Source organism: Cherax quadricarinatus, unplaced genomic scaffold, assembly GCF_038502225.1.
Source record: "Cherax quadricarinatus isolate ZL_2023a unplaced genomic scaffold, ASM3850222v1 Contig148, whole genome shotgun sequence".
Taxonomy (NCBI): Eukaryota; Metazoa; Arthropoda; class Malacostraca; order Decapoda; family Parastacidae; genus Cherax; species Cherax quadricarinatus.
Window position 1 is genome coordinate 116,928 of NW_027195174.1, and position 26,877 is coordinate 143,804.

The 26,877-nt window shown below is 39.7% G+C and overlaps 1 protein-coding gene across 1 annotated transcript in view; it reads right to left on the reverse strand.

Moving 5' to 3' along the window:
* l(3)80Fj (lethal (3) 80Fj) overlaps positions 1-26,877 on the reverse strand; it is a gene marked incomplete at its 3' end in the record, with an annotated part of 271,490 nt that overhangs the window by 109,913 nt on the left and 134,700 nt on the right. The window contains 4 exon segments of the mRNA XM_070080109.1: positions 4,927-5,106; positions 16,072-16,336; positions 23,487-23,705; positions 25,769-25,963. Coding sequence (XP_069936210.1) covers positions 4,927-5,106; positions 16,072-16,336; positions 23,487-23,705; positions 25,769-25,963 — 859 coding nt within the window.

Sequence of the window (26,877 nt, forward strand, 5' to 3'; positions counted from 1 at the left end):
CCAAACACATATTTCAGAACACCAATACGCAAGCAGGACTGATGATACAAGGAATGCCTGTGTAAAACATCGCAATTCACACAACCATTTAATTAACTACAGAAACTCAAGACTTATCGCCACAGAAGACAATACTCAATACCGAAGAATCCTGAAATCATCGTTTATCTCTATAACCAACAATTTCAACCAGAAAAATGGCTTCTATAACATAGCTGAACCACTCGCCTAGAAACTTCTTCATCGCTATCCCACATAAGAACATAGAGCACTGCAGAAGGTCTGCTCACAACTTATCCAATACCCCTTCCAAACTACCCAAGATTTTAGACTCTATAACCCCACCCGGTAGATCATCAGATGCAGCATTCTCCACCTGACTATAAATACTCACATACCTTCCACCCCAGGTAGATCTGTTTGTGACTTGAAAAAGCCCACTGTGTGGGCTTTTTCAAGTCACAAAGGATCACATTAAACTGCATATGTGTTTATGTTTCCATTATTGCTACTACTCCTTTAGCTCTAACTCTATTTGAAACCCCTGACCTAATCCCATTTATTCCTCTCCAATGGAACTCACCCACCCCCTTTCAGCTTTGTTTTACTTAAAGCCAGGACATCCAGCTTTTCTCATTCATAACATCCACAATCATCTCTTTCTTATCATTCGCATAACATCCACGCACATTCAGACTTCCCACTTTGACAATTTTCTTCTTATTCTTTTTAGTATTTATTACAGGAAAAAGGGTTACAAGCCCATTGTTCCTGGCATTTTAGTTGACTTTTACAACACGCATGGCTTACAGAGGAAAGATTCTTATTCCACTTCCCCATGGATATAAAAGGAAAAGTACTAAGAACAAGAACTAAGATAAAATCTAAGAAAACTCAGATGAGTGTGTATAAATAAACGTGTACATGTATGTTTAGTGTGACCTAAGTGTAAGTAGAAGTAGCAAAAACGTACCTGTAACCTTGCATATTTATGAGACAGACAAAAGACACCAGCAATCCTACCATCATGTAAAACAATTACAGGCTTTCGTTTTACACTCACTTGGCAGGACGGTAGTACCTCCCTGGGTGGTTGCTGTCTACCAACCTACTACCTACATTCATACTCATTTTTCATAGAATTTGTAGTGTGGACATCAGGATGTGTGGAGTTACAAAAAGTATTATTCAGAGAGCAGTAGAGGGATTGCTGAGGTGGTTTGGTCATTTAGAGAGGAAGAAGTAAAACATAATGACTTGGAGGGTGTCTAAATCTGTAGTAGAGGGGAAGAGGGGTAGGCATTGTCCTAGGAGAGGATGGGGGGAGGGGGTAAAAGAGGTTTTGCATGCAAGGGGCTTGGACATGCAGCAGGCATGTGTGAGCATATCAGATAGGAGTGAAGAGAGACGAATGGTTTTTGGGACGTGATGAGCTGCTGGAGTGTGAGCAGGGTAATATTTTGTGAAGGGATTCAGGGAAAGCAGTTAGACAGACTTGAGTCCCGGAGGTGGGAAGTGCAATGCCTGCACTTTAAAGGAGGGGTTTGGGATCATTTGGGATATAACAATGATGATGGTAGTGATGAAACAACTAGAACAGAACTTCCATAATCTGCCACTGATGATGGTAGTGATGACACAACTAGAACAGAACTTCCATAATCTGACACTGATGATGGTAGTGATGACAACTAGAATACTACCATAATCTAACACTGATGATGGTAGTGATGACACAACTAGAATACTACCATGATCTAACCCTGATGATGGTAGTGATGAAACTACTAGAACACTACCATGATCTGACACTGATGATGGTAGTAATGAAACTACTAGAATACTACCATGATCTGCCACTGATGATGGTAATGATGAAACAACTAGAATACTACCATGATCTGACACTGATGATGGTAGTAATGAAACAACTAGAACACTACCATGATCTGACACTGATGATGGTAGTGATGAAACAACTAGAACACTACCATGATCTGACACTGATGATGGTAGTGACAACACAACTAGAATACTACCATGATCTGACACTGATGATGGTAGTGATGAAACAACTAGAACACTACCATGATCTGACACTGATGATGGTAGTGATGACACAACTAGAATACTACCATGATCTGACACTGATGATGGTAGTGATGAAACAACTAGAACAATACCATGATCTGACACTGATGATGGTAGTGATGACACAATTAGAACACTACCATGATCTGACACTGATGATGGTAGTGATGAAACAACTAGAACACTACCATGATCTGACACTGATGATGGTAGTGATGAAACAACTAGAACACTACCATGATCTGACACTGATGATGGTAGTGACAACACAACTAGAATACTACCATGATCTGACACTGATGATGGTAGTGATGAAACAACTAGAACACTACCATGATCTGACACTGATGATGGTAGTGATGAAACAACTAGAACACTACCATGATCTGACACTGATGATGGTAGTGACAACACAACTAGAATACTACCATGATCTGACACTGATGATGGTAGTGATGACACAACAAGAATACTACCATGATCTGACACTGATGATGGTAGTGATGACACAACTAGAATATTACCATGATCTGACACTGATGATGGTAGTGATGACAACTAGAATACTACCATGATCTGACACTGATGATGGTAGTGATGAAACAACTAGAACAGAACTGTAGATGAATGGTTCACAGAACCGACATGTTGATAAATTAGACACGTGTCTAATTTATCAATGTGTCAGTTATCTGAACCATTCATCTACAAACCTGTCAGACACTACAACTTCTTGGGATCTTAATACTTGGGAATTCTTCACTTGCCTAACCCTTGGGCATGATCTACTTCCACACTGAACAAATGTGATACCACCTATGACTGCTGCACCTCTCCTGTCTACGGTACATCAGCTACTTCTCCGCGGGTATGCTGTATTCTTTTCAAGATTGATGGACTGACCACATCGACTCAAGGTTGAGGGACTGATTACCTCATTCTTTTCCTGTTCTTTACGTTTCTCTTTGTATGGACTGATGAAGCCACTGTGTGGCGAAACGTTTCCTCAATCAAGATATCCAAGAGTTGCACATATGTCTAATTTATCAGAACAGAACTACCATGATCTAACACTGAAGATGGTAGTGATAAAACACCTAGAACAACACTACCATGATCTAACATTGATGATGTTAGGTCACTCTAGAGTTAGGTAAACGTTAACATCTTCTGCTGTGTGCAGAAAGTGTTTTCACGATTGTATATTTTACTAGTATATTTTGAGTATAATTTACTACTTCATATTAGTACATATTTTTATTAGGATATTTCAAGTAGCATTTACTAGTTTATAGTTATATTTTTCCTTGGTAGTAGGTTGGTAGACAGCAGCCGCCCAGGGAGGTACTACCGTCCTGCCAAGTGAGTGTAAAACAAAAGCCTGTATTTGTTTTACATAATGGTAGGATTGCTGGTGTCTTTTTTTCTGTCTCATAAACATGCAAGATTTTAGGTACGTCTTGCTACTTCTGCTTACACTTAGGTCACACTACACATACATGTTTTTTTTTTTTTTCAACAAGTCGGCCGTCTCCCACCGAGGCAGGGTGACCCAAAAAAGAAGAAATCCCCAAAAAGAAAATACTTTCATCATCATTCAACACTTTCACCACACTCGCACATTATCACTGTTTTTGCAGAGGTGCTCAGAATACAACAGTCTAGAAGCATACACATATAAAGATACACAACATATTCCTCCAAACTGCCAATATCCCAAACCCCTCCTTTGAAGTGCAGGCATTGTACTTCCCATTTCCAGGACTCAAGTCCGACTATATGAAAATAACATGTACAAGCGTATATATACACACTCCTCTGGGTTTTCTTCTATTTTCTTTCTAATTCTTGTTCTTGTTTATTTCCTCCTATTTCCATGGGGAAGTGGAACAGAATTCTTCCTCCATAAGCCATGTGTGTTGTAAGAGGTGACTAAAATGCCAGGAGCAAGGGGCTAGTAACCCCTTCTCCTGTATATATTACTAAATGTAAAAGGAGAAACTTTCGCTTTTCCTTTTGGGCCACCCCGCCTTGGTGGGATACGGCCGTTGTGTTGAAAGAAAGAAGAAGTTATATTTTTACTAGTATATTTCAAGTTGCATTTACTAGTTTACAGTTGTGTTGGTCAGGATCCATAACACATCAAATAATAACAGTTTATAATAATTGTAAATATCATGTTTTTTTTTCAAGAAAATCTTTCTTGAAAAGAATGAACAGCATAATGAACAATGTAATAAACACTGTAATGAACAGTGTAATGAACAGTGTAATGAACAGTGTAATGAACAGTGTAATGAACAGTGTAATGAACAGTGTAATGAACAGTGTAATGAACAGTGTAATGAACAGTGTAATGAACAGTGTAATGAACAGTGTAATGAACAGTGTAATGAACAGTGTAATGAACAGTGTAATGAACAGTGTAATGAACAGTGTAATGAACAGTGTAATGAACCGTGTAATGAACCGTGTAATGAACCGTGTAATGAACCGTGTAATGAACAGTGTAATGAACAGTGTAATGAACAGTGTAATGAACAGTGTAATGAAGAGTGTAATTAATAATGTAATGAATAATATAATAAACAGTTTAATGAATGCCATAATGAAGTGACTAAGAAAGCAAACTCTTACCATCAAACGTAAGTCACTTAGTTTTCTAGTAAACTGTAGTTCAAAAACTAAGATTTTACTAAAAAAAACTTAATGAGAACAAAAGATGTTAAATCAATGATTGCATTATATATAATGATGCAGTAAAGCCAGGCAAGTGAAAGGCACAGTTAATGGAGACAATGATGATGTAGAAAATGATTTATAGGATATAATTACCTTGGATCTCTGGGTTCCTGATAACAGAGCCGATCAACCTGAGTGCCTGACCGCCTGCTCTCTGTACTTTCATGTGAGAATCACTAAGAACTTCAATCAACCTAGGCACAATGGATGGAAGGCACGATGATAGCTGCTTGGGGGCACAGAAAGCCATGTTACCCAACAGTTCAACTGATCCTGAAACATGAAGACAAGCTCAGTCAGTCAGTCAGTGGCATCTCACATTTCAGTAACCAATCTGCAATACATGCCAGCCAATATTTTAAATTAAGCTAACTAATGCAACAATGTTGATTAATATACTGTTTAGTATAGTAGTGTTGCACTACCTGTCATACAGTAGTACCACATGTTGCACTGTCATCAAGTAGTATATACCACATGCTGTTAGGCAAGACATACATGCAACATTTCGCCTACACAGTGAGAATGGTTGGATTTGTGAGGCACGTGATCTCTCATTGATTACATTCTTGCTTCTACTAGTGGCCTATATCTCACCACCTGACAGTATACAATACTCCATACTGTCACTTCAACTTCAAATTGTTGCAGACTCTGGAACAAATAGTCTTCTCCAGTCTGAAGGACTGACCACCTCAAAACTAAATCTTCAAGGGTGATGGACTGATTACAATGTCTTCGCATTTCTTCTGCTTCTACCAACTTTTCTGTACTCGACTGAAGAAGCCTACTGTGTAGGCAAAACGTTTCGAAATATAGATACCTAACTGTTGCATACCTGTCTCACCTAACAACCTGTCGGTATTTTATACCTTTTTAATATTCAGTATCACATGTTGCACTGTCAAGTAGTACCACATGTTGCACTGACATCAAGCAGTACCACATGTTGCACTGTCATCAAGAAGGACCACATGTTGCCTACTCTCACTTTACTCAACATTGAACCCTTTCAGGGTTTCCAACGTACTAGTATGGCTTACACACCAGGGTTATTGACGTACTAGAATGCCTAAATTCTAGCACCTTCAAATCTAGTGAGACAAAGCTGGTAGGCCTACATATGAAAGAATGGGTCTATGTGGTCAGTGTGCACAGTATAAAAAAAAATCCTGCAGCACACAGTGCATAATGAGGAAAAAAACACTCCGTGCGTGTTTTGGGTTTAAAACAGCGACTTTGTAGTGTACATACTTTCATATGGTATTTATGGTTGTATTTTAGTTTTCCTCATCTCATTTTATAGAATGGAAGACATATTACAGAAATTGAGAAGATTTTGATTGGTTTCATAATGAAAAGTACCTTGAAATTGAGCTCAAAGTAGCAGAAATGTTCGATTTTTACCAAAGTTCAAAAGTAAACAAATCATGCCAAGTGTCTAATACACGCCAACTGGCGAGTCTAATATTCTTTCACAAGTGCGCTGATATTTATACCATTTCTACACCATTTATACACTAATGCAGTAGTCTGCATAACAGTAAATCTATTTTTTGTGAGAATAAAAATTCGAAGTGGAAAGCAAAAGAGATGTAAGAGGGGCCTGGGGACGTGACTAATGAACAGAAAAAATGTTATTTTAGTGCCAGGAATGTCTGTCTTGTTTATTCTAGACCCTATTTAGAAATTGGCATCTTCTGAAATTTATGTGAAATTGGCAAAATTGCCAATTTCTGACCATTTTATTGGATAGTTCAAATCGGTAAATGGGTGGTTTCTTGTATTCATTCGTCAGACAAAATGGAGTTCTAGTGAAATAGATGTGATTTTTGTCGACTAGTACACTGGGATTGGCCAAAAATAGGGCTCAAAGTGGGTGAAATCGCCGATGCATAAACATCGTCGAGACCGCAGACTTCGCGAGAGTATAATTCCATAAGTTTTCCGTCAAATTTCATACTTTTGGTTTCATTATGATCAGAAAAAGATTCTCTATCATTTCAAAAGAAAAAATAATTATTTTTTTCCGAAAAATTTTCGACCCTGAGAACGAGTTTAGGAGAGGGCCTCATGACCCTGAAAGGGTTAAGAGATAAACTCTCTGTTTCACTCTCTTCCTTGTGTTATTGTGTCCTTCCTGATGATCCTTTTTAAATCACTTGTTCTCTCCAGGCTGGAATACTGCTGTACATTAACATTTCCATTCAAGGCAGGTGAAATTGCAGATCTAGAAAATGTACAGAAAACCTTTACTGCACATACAAGTTCCGTCAAACACCTTAACTACCGGGAATGCTTGGAAGCACTTGATTTGTACACACTGGAGTGCAGATGATATATATATAATCTACATCTGGAAAATCCTAGAAGGAATGGTCCCTAATCTGCACACAGAAATCACTCCCTATGAAAACAAAAGACTGGGCAGGCGATGCAAAATACCCCCAATGAAAAGTTGGGGTGCCATTGGTACATTAAGAGAAAACACAAGTGTCCGGGACCAAAAACTATTCAACAGCCTCCCACTAGGCATAAGGGAAATTACCAACAGACCCCTGGCTGCCTTCAAGAGGGAGCTGGACAGATATCTAAAGTTGGTGCCGGATCAGCCAGGCTGTGGTTCGTATGTTGAACTACGTGTGGCGAGCAGTAACAGCCTAGATCAGGCCCTGATCCACCAGGAGGCCTGGTCATGGACCGGGCTGCAGGGGCGCTGATCCCCAGAATACCCTCAAGGTAGACTACAGGTGTGTTGAAGATACACCAGACACTTATGTAGTGTGCTTCCTGCTGGTGTATTGAAGATACACCAGACACAGGTGTAGTCTGTTTCCTGCTAGTGTGAAGATACACCAGAGACACATGTGCAGTGGCCCAGTGACTTCCACAATTGCTTCTGTCTCACCTCCATCATTACTTAGCTTTTTTTCTTAAAGTTTTTGTTAACCTCTTCTCCTTGAACAGGTCTGGCCTAACACTGTATAGTTACTTGTATCAGTGGGCCACTGGAGCAGATAATGGCGTTCACAATATCTCTTTCCACAATCAAAACAGTCACAGTACAGTGGACCATCAGTTATCGGTCGTAATCCACTCCAGAAGCTCGGCCTAAAACCAAAATGGCCGAAAACCGAAATAATATTTCCCATAAGAATTAATGCAATTACAATTAATCCATTCCAGACAAAAATATTCACCAAAAAATAATTTTTTTAACAAGTAAAACAGTATTACATACCTTTATTGAAGATTTATGCTGGCTTCTGGAATGCCTGCTACACTTCCTGCATGCCTGCTACACTTCCAACATGCCTGCTACACTTCCTGCATGCCTGCTACACTTCCAGCATGCCTGCTATACTTCCTGCATGTCTGCTACACACTCAGCATGCCTGCTACACTACCTGCATGCCTATTACACTCCTTGCATGCCTGTTACACTCCTTGCATGCCTGCTAAACTTCCTGCATGCCTGCTACATTTCCTGCATAACTGCTACACTCTCTGCATGCTTGTTACAATCCTTGCATGTCTGCTACACTCCCTGCATGTCTGCTACACTCCCTGCATGCCTGCTACACTTCCTGCATGCTTGCTACACTTCCTGCATGCCTGCTACATTTCCTGCATGTGTGCTACACTCCCTGCATGCCTGCTACACTCCTTGCATGTCTGCTAAACTTCCTGCATGCCTGTTACACTCCCTGCATGCTTGCCACACTTCATGTTTAAATTCCATGGCGTTTCTCACCTTCTTTACCACAGGAACTTTACTAGGAACTTTCTTTGGAGCCATGGTTACCTATTTCGCAGTTGCACTGCAAAAAACCCACAAAAACAATGGAAAACAAGCAAAATGTTTGGATGAATGAGCAGGTTCCTCACACACCAAAAGACACAGCCAAACTGATGCGCAAGCAGCCCCAGCCAGCGGACGAACGCATCCTAAATGGCCGATAACCGGGTGCCGAAAAACCAGCCGATCACCGAGTTGGCCGATAACAGAAGTGGCCGATAACTGGGGGTCCACTGTATTATCTACAATGAACACTTGCAACTGAGTGGATTAAATGTATACAATTCTGGGAGTCACTGCCCCAGGACCTGCTTCCAGACTGTATGACTGCCTTGTTGATGGACTGATCGATAAAGCTGTTAGTGCCTACTGCATACAGTACAACACAAGCACCAGAGAACAGCTGGTGAGGAACTGGTAGAGCTTATTAAGTTCTTTCTTATAGGCAGCTAGAGTTTGTTAATAAATTCCCCTTTAGTATGAAGGGTCTTGAAAAGTATTGATCCCTCTACACTTACTGAATTACCTCTTAAATTACTCACAGTATTGCTACTTCTCATTTGCAGAATTTTACACTGTCTGCTAAACCTCTTGCTTTTGTAAGATGTGATTTGGTCGAAAGCCTCAAGAACTTTCTAGGTATAAATGATGATACAGTATATCTTTCTTGCCAATTTTCTAGGGAATACAGGCCAAGGAACTACAGTGGACCCACGGTATTCGATGGCATCGGTATTCGATAAATCCGGTATTCGATACATTTCATCGCAAAAAATTTTCCTCGGTATTCGATTGAAAACCCGGTATTCAATACGATTCGTATGAGATGTGTCCACGTGTGGCCTGAAATGCCCCTTGTGTGCCAGTGTTTACAAGCCAGCCAGTGTGCGCGCATCTAAGGATACATTCGGTACATTCCATATTATCCATATTATCACTGTGTTTGGTGCTTGTTTCTGCAAAATAAGTCACCATGGGTCCCAAGAAAGCTTCTAGTGCCAACCCTTCAAGAAAAAAGTCGCTAATGACTTATGAAATGAAGAAAGAGATAATTGCAAATTACGAAAGTGGAGTGCGTGTGTTGGAGCTGGTTAGGTTGTATAATAAACCCCAATCAACCATCGCTACTATAGTGACCAGGAAAACGGCAATCAAGGAAGCTGTTCTTGCAAAAGGTGCAACTGAGATTACGAAACAGCGACCGCAAGTGTTAGAAAATGCTGAGAGATTGTTATTGTGTGGATAAATGAAAAACAGATAGCAGGAGATAGCATCTCTCAAGCGATCATTTGTGAAAAGGCTAGGCAGTTGCATGACGATTTGGTAAAGAAATTGCCTGCAAATAGTGGTGGTTTGAAAGATTTAAGAATCGTAGTGGCATACATAGTGTGATTAGGCATGGTGAGGCTGCCAGTTTGGACCAAAAAGCAGCTGAAAAATATGTGAAGGAATTCAAGGATTACATAGACAGTGAAGGACTGAAACCTGAACAAGTGTTTAATTGCGATGAAACAGGCCTGTTTTGGAAGAAAATGCCAAACAGGACCTACATTACTCAGGAGGAAAAGGCACTCCCAGGACATAAGCCTATGAAAGACAGGCTTACTCTGTTGATGTGTGCCAATGCTAGTGGTGACTGCAAATGGAAGCCTTTATTGGTGTATCACTCTGAAACTCCCAGAGTGTTCAGGAAAAACAATGTCCTCAAGGCTAATTTGTGTGTGCTGTGGAGGGCAAACAGTAAGGCATGGGTCACTAGGGACTTTTTTCTATGACTGGTTACACCATGCATTTGCCCCCACTGTGAAAAATTACCTAACTGAAAAGAAATTAGACCTTAAGTGCCTCCTGGTATTAGACAATGCCCCTGGTCATCCTACAGACTTGGCAGAGCGAATTTCTGGGGGACATGAGCTTCATTAAGGTCAAGTTTTTGCCTCCTAATACCACTCCTCTCCTACAGCCCATGGACCAGCAGGTCATTTCCAATTTCAAGAAACTGTACACAAAAGCTGCGTTTCAAAAGTGCTTTATAGTGACCACAGAAACTCAACTGACTCTAAAAGAGTTTTGGAAGGATCACTTTAATATCCTCAACTGTATAAACCTGATAGTACGGCTTGGGAGGGAGTAACTAAGAGGACCTTGAACTCTGCTTGGAAAAAACTGTGGCCAGAATGTGTAGACAAAAGGGATTTTGAAGGATTTGAGGCTAACCCTGAGAATCCTATGCCAGTTGAGGAATCCATTGTGGCATTGGGGAAGTCCTTGGGGTTGGAGGTTAGTGGGGAGGATGTGGAAGAGTTGGTGGAGGAGGACACTGAAGAACTAACCACTGATGAGCTGACAGATCATCTTGAACAGCAAGAGGGCAGACTTGAGGAAACTGCTTCGGAGGAGGGGATAGAGAAATTGAAGAAGTTGCCTACTTCAAAGATTAAGGAAATGTGTGCAATGTGGCTTAAAGTGCAAACCTTTTTTGATGACAATCACCCTAACACAGCTATTGCAAGCAGTGCTGGTGACTATTACACTAACAATGTTGTGAAACACTTTAGGGATGTCATAAAGGAACGGGAGGTACAGGCCACTATGGACAGATATGTTGTGCGACAGAAATCCAGTGACTCTGAAGCTGGTCCTAGTGGCATTAAAAGAAGGGAAGTCACCCCGGAAAAGGACTTGCTACCTCAAGTCCTAATGGAAGGGGATTCCCCTACTAAACACTAACACCTCTCCCCTCCTCCCATCCCATCATCACCAGATCTTCATTAACCCTTTGAGGGTTTTGGTCGTACTAGTACGTCTTACGTGTAGGGGTTTTTGACGTACTAGTACTCATAAATTCTAGCGGCCTCAAATCTAGTGGGAGAAAGCTGGTAGGCCTTCATATGAAAGAATGGGTCTATGTGGTCAGTGTGCACAGTCTAAAAAAAATCCTGCAGCACACAGTGCATAATGAGAAAAAAAAAACTTTGACCATTTTTTTTAATAAATCAGCGACTTTGCAGTGTATTTTCGTATGGTATTTATTGTTGTATTCTAGTTTTCTTGGTCTCATTTTATAGAATGGAAGACATATTACAGAAATTGAGATGATTTTGACTGGTTTTACATTGAAAGGTGCCTTGAAATTGAGCTCAAAGTAGCAGAAATGTTCGATTTTTACCAAACTTCAAAAGTAAACAAATCGTGCCAAGCATGCAATACACGTCAACTGGTGAGCCTAATATTCTTTCACAAGTGCACCAATAATATTTATACCATTTTTTACACTAACGCAGTAGTCTGCATAACAGTAAATCTTATATTTTTTGTGAAAATAAAAATTCAAAGTGGAAAGCAAAAGAATATAAGAGGGGCCTTGAGACGTGACTAATGACTAGAGGAAATGTCATTTTAGTGCCAGGAATGTCTTTCTTGTTTATTCTGGACCCTATTCGGAAATTGGCATCTTTTGAAATTTGTGTGAAATTGGCAAAATTGCTAAATTCTGACCACTGTACTGGATAGTTGAATTTCATAAATGGGTGGTTTCTTGCACCCATTCGATAGAAAAAATGGAGTTCTAGCGAAATATTCATGTTTTTTGTCGACTAGTACAGTGAAATTGGCCGAAAATGGGGCTCAAAGTGGGCAAAATTGCCGATGCGTAAACATCGCCGAGACAGCTAACTTTGCGAGAGCATAATTCCGTAAGTTTTCTATCAAATTTCAAACTTTTGGTGTCTTTATGATCGGGAAAAGATTCTCTATCTTTTCATAAGAGAAAATAATTTTTTTTTTTTTTTAAATTTGGCCGACCCTGAGAACGAGTTTCGGAGAGGGCCTGTCGACCCTCAAAGGGTTAAAGGAAAGTGTCAATTATTTTATTATTATTCTATTGCATTAAACTTAATATTCCATGTAGTAAAATTTTTTTTTTTTCATACCTTTGGGTCTCTTGTACAATGACAATTTATGGCCCATTTTAGGAAAGTCTTAAAGGAACGGGAGGTACAGAGCTCTATGGACAGATTTGTTGTGCGACAGAGGTCCAGTGACTCTCAAGTTGGTCCTAGTGGCATTAAAAGAAGAAGGGAAGTAACCCCGGAAAAAGACTTGCCACCTCAAGTCCTAATGGAAGGGGATTCCCCTTCTAAACAATAACTTCCACACTCTCCTCTCCTCCCATCCCATCAATCATCACCAGATCTTCAATAAAGGTAAGTGTCATGTATTCTATTCTTAGTAGAGTAGTAATTGTGCATGTCTTCTTCAGTTTGTATGAAAATTAATATTTCATGTGGCAAAAAAAAATTTTTTTCATACTTTGGGGTGTCAGGAACGGATTAATTTGATTTCCATTATTTCTTATGGGGAAAATTAATTAGGCTAACGATAATTTTGGCTTACGATGAGCTCTCAAGAATGGATTAATATCACAAGGCAAGGGTCCACTGTGCATTACAGGTACTTTCAGCCATTCCCAGTAGCTCAAATGCTTTACAGACTATGCAGGCAGTAAACAATCTCTGTCTTTTCCAGCTCTGAGCTCTCTCCTGCCTTCCATGGAATTATAAACACCAAACAATATTCTAATAGGGAGCACAAATTATTTATAGCATTGCCATTGGCACTGTTTCTCTTGTTCAGAAAAGTCTCATTATCCACAATATCATTAGTTAGCTTTCATGGCACTGCTTGTGATATGCAAATGATAGTTCATCTTACACAATTATGCCCAAGTATTTTAAATGTTTATTTTGATCAATGAGATGATGGTCGTGTGTTTTGTGTATAGTGCATGTTTAGAAGTCTTCGTTGTTTCCATATCTGAGCAGTTGGAATTTGTCACCACTGAATATCATGTTGTTTCTGAATAATTATACAGCAGGGCCCTGCTTTACGGCGTTTCGCTTTACGGCGTTCCGCTAATACGGACATTTCAAATTATGACCAAAACTCGCTATACGGCTCCCCCCACCTGTCTTTCTAATACGGTCACAGCGGCCCACCGAGTTTGTTTACATTCTCCCTGAGCACATCTCCTTATTATGTCTGGAAACTTTCCAAAATTTCAAGTGTTTTAAAGTTATTGTATATTTTATATGTATTGTACTTGATAAACTTGTGTACACCTGTACCTAAATAAACTTACACACTGTGCTGGCATGTAGGTACACATTAAAATCACTAAGAGTCTCTCTACTCTTGATGCAATAATAATAATAATAATAATAATAATAATAATAATAATAATAGTAATAATAATAATCTCTTGGGCGCATTAATGTCGCATATTACGTTAATATAGACATTTCCCTTAATCTATCTATGATATTTTTTTCAAAATTATATAAGAAACACATTATGTAACACACAAACATGATACATGCACCCACAGTATAAAAATTTATACAAATATATATGAGATGTTTACCAAACGGTTTGTAGAAGTGTCGGAAGAATTACGTTTTTTCTCTAGCCCGTCACCTGTTACTAGGGATAACTGTAGAAAAATATTCCTTTCGTATGCCTTCACTTTATAGCTATAATTCTGTACTAACTTGTACACAGTGTAAGAGTATTTGTTTTGTGATTTAATTATTATAATAATAATATAATATGATTTAATTATTATAATAATAATAAAAATATTATAAGGTAAAAGTTTCACAAACTCTTACAAATGTACATGAATGAACTAAAACTGGACACGTATTAATACCGTCTATTTCGCCTGACCGAGTGATCGTCCACAACCTGTTCAGTTTGTTTGTTTACGCTGTCTGAGCTCGGTGTATCATTAAATGTTGTATATTACGTTAATATACACATTTTCATTAATCCATCCGTGATATTTTTTTCAAAATTATATAATAAACACGATACATAACAAATACATAACATATGTGTAGAGATCCTAGGATAACCCAAAAAAGTCAGAGTGACTTTTACTTCCATTGCCTTCACTCAGAGCATCATTTCTTCTCAAAATGATGTTACATGAGAATGGGAGTGTTCTTCTTTATTTATTCTACCGTATCAATGTAGAGACAACCTGTAAACAATGTAACTTGTACACAAACCAGACGTGTACACTGTTTACAAAACTTACCTTCGCCTGGTTTGTTTACATAACTCTGCGCCTGTCCTCTCTCATGCACTCATTCTTTCTCTCTGGTATGGTAGCCTGGCTGACTACCATACATACCACACTTGATTTTTTACAATAAATACTACTCATCTCACCCTATATTTTAAGGTAAGTAATGAGTGAACTGTATATACATTTTATCGCTCTGGGATGCTTAAATATCATAGAATAGTATGTGTGGGTGGGGTGGCCTGGTATGGTAGCCTGGCTGACTACCATACATACCACACTTGATTTCTTACAATAAACACTGCTTGTCTCACCCTAGATTAAGACTATAAATATTTTAAGGTAAGTAATGAGTGCACTATGTGTGTATTGTACTTTTTATTGTTTTTTGATGCCTGGTTCTATTGCTAACATAATATATGTTAGTGTAAACTTGTTATCTAGTGTTTGTATGCATTTGTAAGTGGAAAAAAAGGGTGTTCCACTTTACGGCGGTAGCCTGGAACCTAACCCGCCGTATAAGTGGGGCCCTCCTGTAATGTGATACAGTCAGGGGCAGATCTACTACGAAACTAATGAGCTTACGCTTCAGGGGCCCTAAACCTGGAGGGGCCGCAGAAATAACTTTGGTCCACATTGCTTAAAATTTTTGGGTCCACTACATGAGAAGGTGATGCAAAGGAGCCCATATAACAGTTCAAGCTTCAGGGCCCCAACAATGTAGTCTGCCACTGGATCCAGTACTGTACAAGTTTACATTTTTCCTATATTATATGGAGAAATTTTCTTTATACGCAATAACATGTAACAAATAACACATTACAATAAATAAAGTAAAAGGTAAGATATTCATTATATTAATAGAGTATGAGGTTCACCAGTGAAAATTACATCAGCTAAGGCTAAGACAACCATCATAATGCTTGAGGTAGTAGAGGAAAACTCAACTTGAGAATTTTAGTAAAACAAATGTCTTAAAACATTAAGATGTAAATAGTTGGTTGGGTTGTTGTGGCTCAGTTATTTGAATTTCAATATGAGTGTAGTACTAGCATGATGCCCAGGGCATGAGCAAACATGTGTGTCTGGTTGTTTGACCCACCTGACCTTGGTGGGAAGTGGCTCATGTGGATAATAAAATACATCAATTTTTTTTTTACAAATTAATGCTTCAAGGCTTTTGTTTTTAAAAAGTGAAGATGTTGAATTCACACTTACTATCCCCAATGGCAAATGTAAAAATTCTACAACTGCCATGCAGCTTCCTAAAGCAGCTAGAGATAATGTATTAATATAGTAGTATTGCATTCTGCTATGTCAATAATAAAGGGTAAGCCATCATTATCCTGACCTGTTTTAGTTCTCCAAGAATCCTCCTCAAGTGCAGCCAAGAGAGAAGGAAGCACCAACTTAACACCATGAGCAGACAACTTGCTCATGACTGCCTTAGCTGTATCATCGGTGGCTTCACGAACATACTGGTTGGTGTCACCAAAACACAGCAGCAGGTGGGGCAGAATATGAACAATATATGGCTCAAACAACTTTCCTAACATGTTGCATAGTTGTTCCAAGGCAAAGAGAGCCCCCTCTCGGTACCTGTAGTTCTTCTTGTCCTGAGTAAGAAAACAATTCCTGTCTTATAAAGCACTCAATCTTTAAAAATTAACAAACAAGGTAAGGACTGGAAGGATTGTTTATCTTTTCTTAGTCTTATAAAACTTTATATGTAAGGAAAAGAGACTAAAAAGGCACATAGTTTATTTGTGCATTGTTCTACCATGAGTGGAACAATACAAAAATAACCAGCACATAGGAGAGAGAAGCTTATGACGACGTTATGGTATGACTTGGACCATTAACTAGACACACACAAGCACAAAGGGAAGGGAGCTAGTATATAGAGTGGACCCCCCCCCCTGACTTACTATGTCCTCGACCTACGTTAAAACCGACTTACGATGCTTGTCAGTGTAAAAATTTGACCCCAACCTACGTTGAAAAACTTGACTTATGTAATTCGTCCTGAACACGGCCGTCTGGTCCATCTGGCCTGAGCGCCTCAGCTGAGCTAGTGTGACACTGTTTACAAGTCGGGGCGAATGATTGCACGCATACATTCGATAATTTTTTTATTATTCCAGTGTTTTTTGTGCTTGTAACTGCTAAATAAGCCACCTTGGGTCCAAAGAATGTTTCTAGTGCCAACCCTGTGGTAAAAAGGGTGAGAAATACAATCAAAATACTATTGTACCACGGTCAGCTGCTGCTGCTGCTGCTGCTGCTGTAGCACTGTCAGCTGCTGCTGCAGCACCATCAGATGGTGCTGCACCATGGTCAGCTGCTGCTGCACCATGGTCAGCTGCTGCTGCACCAGTCAGCTGCTGCTGCTGCTGCACCAGTCAGCTGCTGCTGCTGCACCATGGTGAGCTGCTGCTGTAGCACCGTCAGCTGCTGCTGCACCACGGTGAGCTGCCACTGCTGCTGTAGCACCGTCAGCTGCTGTTGCACCATGGTCAGCTGCTGCTGCACCAGACAGCTGCTGCTGCTGCTGTAGCACCGTCAGCTGCTGCTGCACCACGGTGAGCTGCCACTGCTGCTGTAGCACCGTCAGCTGCTGTTGCACCATGGTCAGCTGCTGCTGCACCAGACAGCTGCTGCTGCTGCTGTAGCACCGTCAGCTGCTGCTGCACCACGGTGAGCTGCCACTGCTGCTGTAGCACAGTCAGCTGCTGTTGCACCATGGTCAGCTGCTGTTGCACCATGGTCAGCTGCTGTTGCACCAGTCAGCTGCTGCTGCTGCACCACAGTCAGCTGCTGCTGCTGCTGTAGCACTGTCAGCTGCTGCTGCACCACGGTGAGCTGCCACTGCTGCTGTAGCACCGTCAGCTGCTGTTGCACCATGGTCAGCTGCTGCTGCTGCTGTAGCACCATCAGCTGCTGCTGCACCATGGTCAGCTGCTGCTGCTGCACCACAGTCAGCCGTACTACTCGAAGATGTGGAGAGATTGTTATTGGTGTGGCTTATCGAGAATACCGAGAAACAATTAACCCCAGAGGGTTAGCCACCCAGGATAACCCAAGAAAGTTACTGTGTTATTGAGGACTGTCTAACTTATTTCCATTGGGGTCCTTAATCTTGTCCCCAGGATGCGACCCACACCAGTCGACTAACACCCAGGTGAACAGGAAAAAATGCCTGGAACTAGTGCTCATATTGGTGAATTTAAGGCCAGCAAAGGTTGGTTTGAGAGATTTAAGAATTGTAGTGGCATACAGTGTAATAAGGCCTGTTCTGGAAGAAAATGCCAAACAGGACCTACATTACTCAGGAGGAAAAGGCACTCCCAGGATACAGTGTCTCATCACTCATCATTACACCTTCAATAAAGATAAGTGTCATTTATTCTTCATTAAGTAGACTAGTACATGTACAATACATATTGCGCATGTATTCTTTTTGTGTGTAGGAAAATGTATATTTCATGTGGTAAAATTTTTTTTTCATAATTTTGGGTGTCTTGAACGGATTAATTTGATTTCTATTATTGCTTATGGGGAAAATTAATTCGACTTACGATAATTTCGTCTTACGATGTGCTATCAGGAACGGATTAATATCGTAAGTCGGGGGTCCACTGTATATATGAGATGGGGATGGGGCTGGGAGTAGTATAATGAGTGATGAGTACACCCTTTGTAGTAATCTAGTTCATACTTCTCCTCTTGCCACTCCATTTCCTTCACTCCAATGTGATATCCAATTTCCCTCTCTCCAATGCGATATCCAATTTTTCTTTATCTATATCATTTGATACCCTCATCACCTTACTCTTATCTATCTTCACTTTCAACTTTATACCTTTACACACCAGTCAAGGTTCCTTGATGCTGGTGAGGGGCTCTTGATCTAGGGAATTGGATCTGTGTTCCAGTTCCCTAAATTATTAATAATAATTATATTAGCAGTTTAGAGGGATAGGTTGTGTATCTTCATACGTATATGCTTCTAAACTGTTGTGTTCTGAGCACCTCTGCAAAAACAGTGATTATGTGTGAGTGAGGTGAAAGTGTTGAATGATGATGAAAGTATTTTCTTTTCGGGGATTTTCTTTCTTTTTTGGTCACCCTGCCTCAGTGGGAGATGGCCAACTTGTTGAAAAAAAAAAATTATAGGTAGTAGGTTGGAAGACAGCAACCGCCCAGGGAGGTACTATCGTCTTGCCAAGTGAGTGTAAAACGGAATCCTGTAATTGTTTTACATGATGGTAGGATTGCTGGTGTCTTTTTTCTGTCTCTTAAACATACAAGATTTCAGGTACGTCTTGCTACTTCTACTTACACTTGGGTCATACTACACATACAAGCATATATATACACACCCCTCTGGGTTTTCTTCTATTTTCTTTCTAGTTCTTGTTCTTGTTTATTTCCTCTCATCTCCATGGGGAAGTGGAACAGAATTCTTCCTCTCTAAGCCATGCGTGTTGTAAGAGGCGACTAAAATGCCGGGAGAAAGGGGCTAGTAACCCGTTGTCCTGTATAAATTACTTAATTTAAAAAGAGAAACTTTTGTTTTTCTTTTTGGGCCACCCTGCCTCGGTGGGATACGGCCGGTTTGTTGAAAAAAAAAATAGTAATAATAATAATAATAATAATAATAATAATAAATAATAATAATAATAATAATAAATAATAATAATAATAATAATAATAATAAATAATAATGAGCAAGCTTCAGTTCCCTAATAATAATAATAATAATAATAATGATAATAATAATAATAATAATAATAATAATAATAATAATAATAATAATGAGCTTCAAAACGCCGCCACTAGTTGGCGCAGGAAATGCCACAACATCCACTGAGCACTGCACTGTTTTCCTCACTGTGGAAGCATTTCTCTCATGCTTTGCTTGCATTTTGTACAGTTATTTTGTCAAATTTCTTTTTTTGAACCATGGGTCCAAAGAAAGTAAGTGCAAAGGACAGTGCTGAGAAGAAAAAGAGGATGATGTCCACAGAATTAAAGCAGGAAATCATAGATAAACACAAGCAAAATGTGCGGGTTGTGGACTTGGCTGTGGACTTCTTAATTGTAGCAATTAAGTTCAGCGATAAAGTGTAGCATTAAGAGTGGAGCAAGTAAGTTAAGCGATTAAATGACAGAAAAAGGACGAAATGAAACAAACTCCTCCAATGTTGTTGTTGGGGTTTATAGGGCCACTGACAGCATATGCTGCACTGCCTATTTTCCACCCTTAACCTCCACCAGCATCTCTTCTCCAAGGTAAATATGTACGTACACTTTATAAAACCAGTTTATTTCTTTACATACTCTATTATGCTTTATGTTTTATATAATATTTCTAATTTATAAATACATACATTGTTTCAGTGTTTTCCTTATGAAACTAGTGATCTAGTGGAGTTAGCCAGTGCAGGAGCAGGAGTGGTAGGCCACCACCACTCTCCATATTATGGCCTATTTTATTTATTCTAGAGTATATATCATGTTTCTATGCTATTTATATTATTGATTATGTCATATTAGATCAATTGTGATAGATAAATAAGCCATAGAGATGATATTAGCGTTACATTGAAGTATTTTGTCCTGCCTCCTAAGAGCAGGAATTCCGCTGGAACAGATTAATGGCATTTCAATTAATCTAAATGAGGAAAATTGATTTGACGTATGAGCAAATTGAGCTACAAGCTAGGTCACGGAACGCATTAAACTCGTAAGTCAAGGTTCCACTGTATCCCCTTTGCCTTTATACAAAAGAACTATACATGCTCTCTGCTAATCCTTAGGTACCTTTCCCACTTTCATACATTAAATAAAAGCACCAACCACTCAAATACTATATCACTGCCCACTTTTAACATTTCTGTCACGATCCCATCAATCCCAACTGCTTACCCCCTTTCATTTTACCAACAGGCTCACACATCTCCCCCACACTCACATCTGGCTCTTCCTCACTCCTGAAAGATGCTATACCTCCCTGGCCAATACTATGATATCACAGCTTCCTTCAACATTTAACAATTCCTCAAAGCATTCCCTCCATCTTCCGAAATCTTACAACTCCCCATCTAATTAATACGTAACTCTCTTCTGTTTTTGAAAAATGTAAACAATTCAATGTAGTGAATAAAGTTCAAACCTGTGTTGTGGTGGTTCTTGTACGACTGTAGGACAGTGGCTAAGCTGTGTTGTGGTGGTTCTTATATGACTGTAGCTCAGTAGCTAAGCTGTGTTGTGATGGTTCTTGTACGACTGTAGGACAGTGGCTAAGCTGTGTTGTGGTGGCTCTTATATGACTGTAGCTCAGTAGCTAAGCTGTGTTGTGGTGGTTCTTATATGACTGTAGCTCAGTAGCTAAGCTGTGTTGTGGTGGTTCTTGTACGAATGTAGGACAGTGGCTAAGCTGTGTTGTGGTGGTTCTTATATGACTGCAGGACAGTGGCTAAGCTGTGACAGTGGGTAAGCTGTGTTGTGGTGGCTCTTATATGACTGTAGCTCAGTAGTAAGCTGTGTTGTGGTGGTTCTTATATCTGTAGCTCAGTAGCTAAGCTGTGTTGTGGTGGTTCTTGTACGAATGTATGACTGTAGCTCAGTGGCTAAGCTGTGTTGTGGTGGTTCTTGTATGACTGTAGGACAGTGGCTAAGCTGTGTTGTGGTGGTTCTTATATGACTGTAGCTCAGTAGCTAAGCTGTGTTGTGGTGGTTCTTGTACGACTGTAGGACAGTGGCTAAGTTGTGTTGTGGTGGTTCTTATATGACTGTAGCTCAGTAGCTAAGCTGTGTTGTGGTGGTTCTTATATGACTGTAGCTCAGTAGCTAAGCTGTGTTGTGGTGGTTCTTATATGACTGTAGCTCAGTAGCTAAGCTGTGTTGTGGTGGTTCTTATATGACTGTAGCTCAGTCGCTAAGCTGTGTTGTGGTGGTTCTTATACTGACTGTAGTTCTTATATGACAGTCAGTAGCTAAGCTGTGTTGTGGTGGTTCTTATATGACTGTAGCTGGCAGCTGTGTTGTGGTGGTTCTTATATGACTAGCTCAGTAGCTAAGCTGTGTTGTGGTGGTTCTTATATGACTGTAGCTCAGTAGCTAAGCTGTGTTGTGGTAGTTCTTGTACGACTGTAGAACAGTGGCTAAGCTGTGTTGTGGTGGTTCTTATATGACTGTAGCTCAGTAGCTAAGCTGTATTGTGGTGGTTCTTATATGACTGTAGCTCAGTAGCTAAGCTCTGTTGTGGTGGTTCTTGTATGACTGTAGGACAGTGGCTAAGCTGTGTTGTGGTGGTTCTTATATGACTAGCTAAGTAGCTAAGCTGTGTTGTGGTGGTTCTTATATGACTGTAGCTCAGTAGCTAAGCTGTGTTGTGGTGGTTCTTGTACGACTGTAGAACAGTGGCTAAGCTGTGTTGTGGTGGTTCTTATATGACTGTAGCTCAGTAGCTAAGCTGTGTTGTGGTGGTTCTTATATGACTGTAGCTCAGTAGCTAAGCTGTGTTGTGGTGGTTCTTGTACGACTGTAGGACAGTGGCTAAGCTGTGTTGTGGTGGTTCTTATATGACTGTAGCTCAGTAGCTAAGCTGTGTTGTGGTGGTTCTTATATGACTGTAGCTCAGTAGCTAAGCTGTGTTGTGGTGGTTCTTGTACGACTGTAGGACAGTGGCTAAGCTGTGTTGTGGTGGTTCTTATATGACTGCAGGACAGTGGCTAAGCTGTGTTGTGGTGGTTCTTATATGACTGTAGCTCAATGGCTAAGCTGTGTTGTGGTGGTTCTTGTATGACTGTAGGACAGTGGCTAAGCTGTGTTGTAGTGGTTCTTATATGACTGTAGCTCAGTAGCTAAGCTGTGTTGTGGTGGTTCTTATATGACTGTAGCTCAGTAGCTAAGCTGTGTTGTGGTGGTTCTTGTACGACTGTAGGACAGTGGCTAAGCTGTGTTGTGGTGGTTCTTATATGACTGTAGCTCAGTAGCTAAGCTGTGTTGTGGTGGTTCTTGTACGACTGTAGCTCGGTGGCTAATCTGTGTTGTGGTGGTACTTATATGACTGTAGCTCAGTGGCTAAGCTGTGTTGTGGTGGTTCTTATATGACTGTAGCTCAGTAGCTAAGCTGTGTTGTGGTGGTTCTTGTACGACTGTAGCTCAGTGGCTAAGCTGTGTTGTGGTGGTACTTATATGACTGTAGCTCAGTGGCTAAGCTGTGTTGTGGTGGTTCTTATATGACTGTAGCTCAGTAGCTAAGCTGTGTTGTGGTGGTTCTTGTACGACTGTAGCTCGGTGGCTAAGCTGTGTTGTGGTGGTACTTATATTACTGTAGCTCAGTAGCTAAGCTGTGTTGGGGTGGTTCTTATATGACTGTAGCTCAGTAGCTAAGCTGTGTTGTGGTGGTTCTTGTATGACTGTACGACAATGGATAAGCTGTGGTGTGGTGGTTCTTATATGACTGTAGCTCAGTGGCTAAGCTGTGTTGTGGTGGTTCTTATATGACTAACTCGGTGGCTAAGCTGTGTTGTGGTGGTACTTATATGACTGTAGGACAGTGGCTAAAATGTGTTGTGGTGGTTCTTATATGACTGTAGCTCAGTGGCTAAGCTGTGTTGTGGAACTTATATGGCTGCAGCTCAGTGTCTCAGCACATCTGACTGATAATTTTAAGACTTCCACACCACAGGTTTGAATCCCACTAACTAAAATGAACAACTATTTTTCTTCTTTGTTTTTTGTCAGTTTTCTTACCTGTATAGCAGTTGTCAACTGATTCATGATGTCCAGCTGCTTCAAGGCTAAGATACCCATACCCTTGACTAGTGAAGCCAAGCCATACGCTGCACCCTTGCGTTCGCCATAATTCTCAGACTCGAGCAACACAGTCATAAGCTTGGCGACCAGCTTGGGACAGTCGTCACGGATGGCTGGTACCAGAGGATGAAGACAGTTGGCCACTGCTTCTTGTACCTGAAAATGGTTATCATATAACTATACAAAGGAAAATTTTCTTCCTGTCATACATGCCAACTGTATTATTTTCAAAGATTCCTTATAATACAAGTTTTATTACTGAACTGTACTTTTATATAATAACTATAATTAACATTATTATGACTACAAAGTCACTCATACACTGAAATGCTTTGCACTGTCTGCTTTAAGAAAATATATACCAGTACTTAATTTTCACAACCTACATAAATTTCCAACCACTTTTTTTCGTCTAGAAACTGATGGAGAAAATGTAAAATACAAAACAGTATGCTGTCGATTAAAAAGGTTTCCTTTAAAACATCTTCTGCATTAAACTGTTGTCAAATTGTGGCATATTTTCGTTTTACACCTCGTAAAATTTAATTTAAACGGATCTCCTCCTCAGTAGGGAAAAAATTTCAGTGCTGCAAACTGGATGAATGACTTACTGACTGACCTGATTTACTGACTGATTTACTGAATGACTTTTACTGACTGACTTACTGATTTACTGAATGACTTGACTGGATATACTGACTGCTTACTACTTGACTGACTGACTGACTTGACTAATTTACTGACTGATGGCTTACTGACTTGACTGACCGACTTCACTGATTTACTGAATGACTTGACTAAGTTGACTGAGTGACCTACTGAACTGAATGACTGTACTGACTTGACTGACTGATCTACTGACTCACTTGGTTGGACTAACTTACTGACTGGACATACATTGTAACAATAATGAACAACATTTGCATTATTTTTTTTATAAGATTTGGAGACCGAAAAAAAATGTTCTTTGGCTTTTTTGAGGGGATACCAGGAATATATCCCTATTTGTCCTATAAGCCCTTCAATTCCCTTAACATGCATTCGTCTAACACTGCATTTTCAGGAACCTACCATTTTAATCAACGGTCTACTATAATTATTTTAAAGTTTTCCTAAACACAATATTATGTCAATGTTACATAAATTTTATCATTAATATTAATGATTTGTTTCAGGTATGCTATATACAAGGAGTATAAATTCAGCACCCCATCCTTCATAATGCAGGCATAGTACTCCCCACCTCCCATACTATGCCTACACTCTGACTGCATGTCAAAACTACAAAATCACTTGCCTCCACTTACTCCACTCGAACCCATTCATGCATGCCTGCTGGATATTCAAGCTCAAACCCTTCCTCCCTTCTTGACAATACTTCCTGTAATGTCTCTTACACATCCTTCTAACCACCTCCAATTTTTATAACCATTCATTCTACCTATCTTGTTCCAGCCTTCCTACATGATCAATCACACATCAAGAAAGACACATGTGCAATATCTGGTTATCTTTATTGTAGACATTTTGCCATCCAGTGGCTTTATCAATACAGATTCTAGGACATAACTAGAAGACAGTAGAACTATATAGTTCTACACATGTTGCACATGTGTCTTAACTTTCATCTTGTCAGTATTGTGTACCTTTCTTGCACAATCACACATCAACCAACTGTATGCGATTACTTCAGGTCAAACACAAATACTTAAAAAATAACACTATAATCTTCAATCACATAAACAGAGACGATCCACTCACTAATCATACAAATACTTAACTCTTGCAGGAAGAGAGATTTAAGAAACACAAAAGAAAAATAGTTGTTGTGATGGAGTATGGTTAACATCAAACAGCTTTTGTGATGGAGTATGGTTAACAGCAAACAGCTGTTGTGATGGAGTATGGTTAACAGCAAACAGCTGTTGTGATGGAGTATGGTTAACAGCAAACAGCTGTTGTGATGGAGTATGGTTAACAGCAAACAGCTGTTGTGATGGAGTATGGTTAACAGCAAACAGTTGTTGTGATGAAGTATGGTTAACAGCAAACAGCTGTTGTGATGGAGCATGGTTAACAGCAAACAGCTGTTGTGATGGAGTATGGTTAACAGCAAACAGCTGTTGTGATGGAGTATGGTTAACAGCAAACAGCTGTTGTGATGGAGTATGGTTAACAGCAAACAGCTGTTGTGATGGAGTATGGTTAAGAGTAGATACCTGTTGTGATGGAGTATGCAGGGCTTCAACCAGTTTAGCAACAATGGGTTTAATTTTGGGGTCACTGTGCTCCAGATGTTTGGCCAGAGAACCCATCAGTATGATCACACTCTGTCTGACAGCATCATAGCTGGCGTGGTTTGGTGCAGTGTTCAGAAACTTCTCAAACACCGGCAGAAGACTGTTCACTGTTTCCTAAATGAAAACTACTTTTATTAATACACATTTGGACTACATTTGACTACACAGTATAAATATTACTATAAAACTATATTCACTTTACTATACAATATACATTTCACTATCTAAAATAAATATTACTATACGATATACATTTTACTATGCAGATACAGTAGGGCCCCACTTATATGGCAGGTTAGGTTCCAGGCTACTGCCAGAAAGCGGACATCACCAGAAAGTAGAACGCCATTTTTGTCCACTTATAAATGCATATAAATGCCAGAAAACAAGTTCACACTAACTTACATTTAGTTAGTAATAGAAACAGGTATTAACAACCACAATAGAAAGTAAAACACATACAAAGAACATTCATTACTTTTCTTAAAATATTTGTAGTCTTAATGTAGCCTGAGAGGTGAGTAGTATGTACTTATTTGTAGGAAGTCAGGTGTAAGTAGCTGGTACATGTAGCCCACCTGGGCTACACCTACTTACATAGAAATATACGATATTTAACGCAGCCCAGAGCCATATTATTACCATCGACATACCTTGTTCACTGAGTTTAACCATTTCTAGCACCTATCTTTAGATGCAATCATAAATGAAGGGAAAAGTAATAATAATAATTCATGCCGAGAATTGTAAACAAAAGCGAAATGTGAAGGGGAGTGACTGGGCCAAATGCAGACCCATACACATTTTCTCTAGTGCTGTACCAGAGAAAACGTAATGTTTTCCCTCAGCCTGGCTACCACACTTCTATAGCATATCAACATACCATGTTTATATGCTGTGTAATGTGCTTCTTATATAATTTTGAAGAAAATATCATAGATGAATTAATGAAATTATGTATATGCACATATAAAATATGCAATAACTTTAACCCATTCAGGGTCCATCCCATAGATCTACAGCTTTAC